Source organism: Trypanosoma rangeli (genome assembly GCF_003719475.1).
Source record: "Trypanosoma rangeli strain AM80 chromosome Unknown Tra_15.4_contig_00592, whole genome shotgun sequence".
Taxonomy (NCBI): Eukaryota; Euglenozoa; class Kinetoplastea; order Trypanosomatida; family Trypanosomatidae; genus Trypanosoma; species Trypanosoma rangeli.
In genome coordinates, this window is record NW_021706338.1 from 2067 (window position 1) to 3923 (window position 1857).

At 58.9% G+C, this 1857-nt stretch overlaps 1 protein-coding gene across 1 annotated transcript, besides 1 other annotated feature; it reads right to left on the reverse strand.

Annotated features, from left to right (window-relative positions):
- Positions 1-248: 248 nt before the first annotated feature.
- TraAM80_09479 (telomerase reverse transcriptase) lies at positions 249-563 on the reverse strand (the record flags this gene model as incomplete). The annotated part of the gene is made up of 1 exon (XM_029386158.1): positions 249-563. One exon carries the CDS (start codon positions 561-563, stop codon positions 249-251), a length of 315 nt encoding a protein of 104 aa, XP_029233986.1.
- Positions 564-852: 289 nt separating this feature from the next.
- Positions 853-1375: a mobile genetic element.
- Positions 1376-1857: the final 482 nt, after the last annotated feature.

Sequence of the window (1857 nt, forward strand, 5' to 3'; positions counted from 1 at the left end):
CGGCGCACGTCGTTGTTGCTATTGTTTTTTACCGTAGTCCGTTGGCGCAGCTCATATGAGTTCATTGCTTTAGAGAAGTTTGGGGGCGCCATACCAAAAGGCAAACGCCCGTAGCTCACAAAGAGGCAGGCCAGCTGCTTTATGCGATCCGGGGCATAGCAGGGGAATTATCCGCAAGGCGGCGGCGCACTGCTTGGGGACTGCCGCATTAAGCAACAACGGAGGAGCGAGGCCCAAGTTGAGGTGGTTCAGAGTGCGAGGTAACACCGCAGGTCTTGCAGCAGCGCGCGGGGAATTAACCGTCTCCGTTGCGCCCCGCTTTGTGAACCATGTGGGGCAGCTGCGCCGCCGTGGTGCGCAAACTGTGGCGCGCATGCTGGTGGGGGCGCGGCATCCATACCCAAAGCAGTCTCTTTAGTCGGTATCATGTTCCCAGCAACCTCGCTGACAATGGGGGTGGGGCTGGTGGGTCGGTGCGGCTCTAACTCCTTGGGCGGCTTTCCAGGTTTCAAGAGTGGGGCGATAGCGCCACGACTCCGCTCGACCAAAATTACACCAGTCATCGAACCGTGTTGGGTCTAGAGGATAAGCAACCAGATGCCTTTCGCCAAGAGGTGCCCTAGCGCCCCAACACACACGTCGTCTGGTGCAGGGGTTTTGCCCTACAGTTTGATCCCCAACGCGGCAAGCGGGAGTTTTGGCATGCCAAAGAGAGTGTCTCGAGAAGATGGGGGCGATCCATCGTGGAGTCGGCGGTTGGCTCTTCGTTGCTTTGCGGCCTGGGTGGGGCGTGCGGAGCAACTCCCAGAGACTCTTGCTGTCGGTCTCGTCGTGCAGAAAGCTCTTGTTGGTTTGCGAGATGGATAAAGGGAGGGAGAAATCTGCAATTGAGAGCATTTGCTGCTCGCTGTGCTCTCCTAAAAGTGCGTTGCCCACCGCCCGTCAGCGCAGATGCGGGGTGTGGTTGGGATGCCGCCTTGCGTCCAGATGCGTATTTCCAGGCCAATGCTTCGCCTGTGGCTGACTCGCGGTTGCGCCTGAAATGTGTAGTGCGCAATGGCTCCCAGAAAAAAAGGATGAACTGATTCCTTGTCCGTTGCGTTTCTGCTTTGCGGTCGGGCGATCGCGAGTGCAGGTGGTGGCGGACCTTGCTCTCGGTAGCAAAATGCGCTCTGCCTCCGTGGGGGCGCGGTCCCAGAACTTCGGGCCATTTTCGTGCACGCCGCGAGGGCAATGCTTAAGGGGGGAAATTCTACGCACCTTTGTGGGGGCCTTAGCGCCGGATGCCGACGTTTTACAATAGTATGCTTGAAGCTGTTAACTCAGGAGTTTCATTTACACTTCCCAGGCTGTAGAAAATGCGGTGCAGACGAGGACCCCCCGCGCCATCAAACTTGCAGGTTTTGCTTGCGTCACGGGTTGGTGGGTAGGGTGGGTAGCACTACGTTGGAGCACCGCGGGGGGCGGCTTAGTTCCACGCCCCATGGTAGCCGTAGGTTGTGGCGTCGCGCGCCGCATGGAGTTCGCAAGAAGAAAGCGCAGTACCGGCAAGCGGCGGTGTAAATAAGGAACGGGGAAAAAAACCTCACACCAGGAGCCTCCCAGCCCTCTGGAAACAACAGCCTATGTACCCGTGACTGCCGAGCCAGCCAGCCACAACAAGACCCTCAACCCGCCGCCCCATCATTTCTAGCCCGTCGAAATGGCGCACTGGAGGCGCGACTCGGCGTGGGTGCGTCGGCGGCCAACGAGTCACCTTAACTATAATTCTTGTGGTGGGCCGGCGGCCCGCTGCTAGGTGTTTTTGTTCGTTTCCATCCCCGAAACTGACGGCCCCGGTGACTCTCGCTCCCTGCG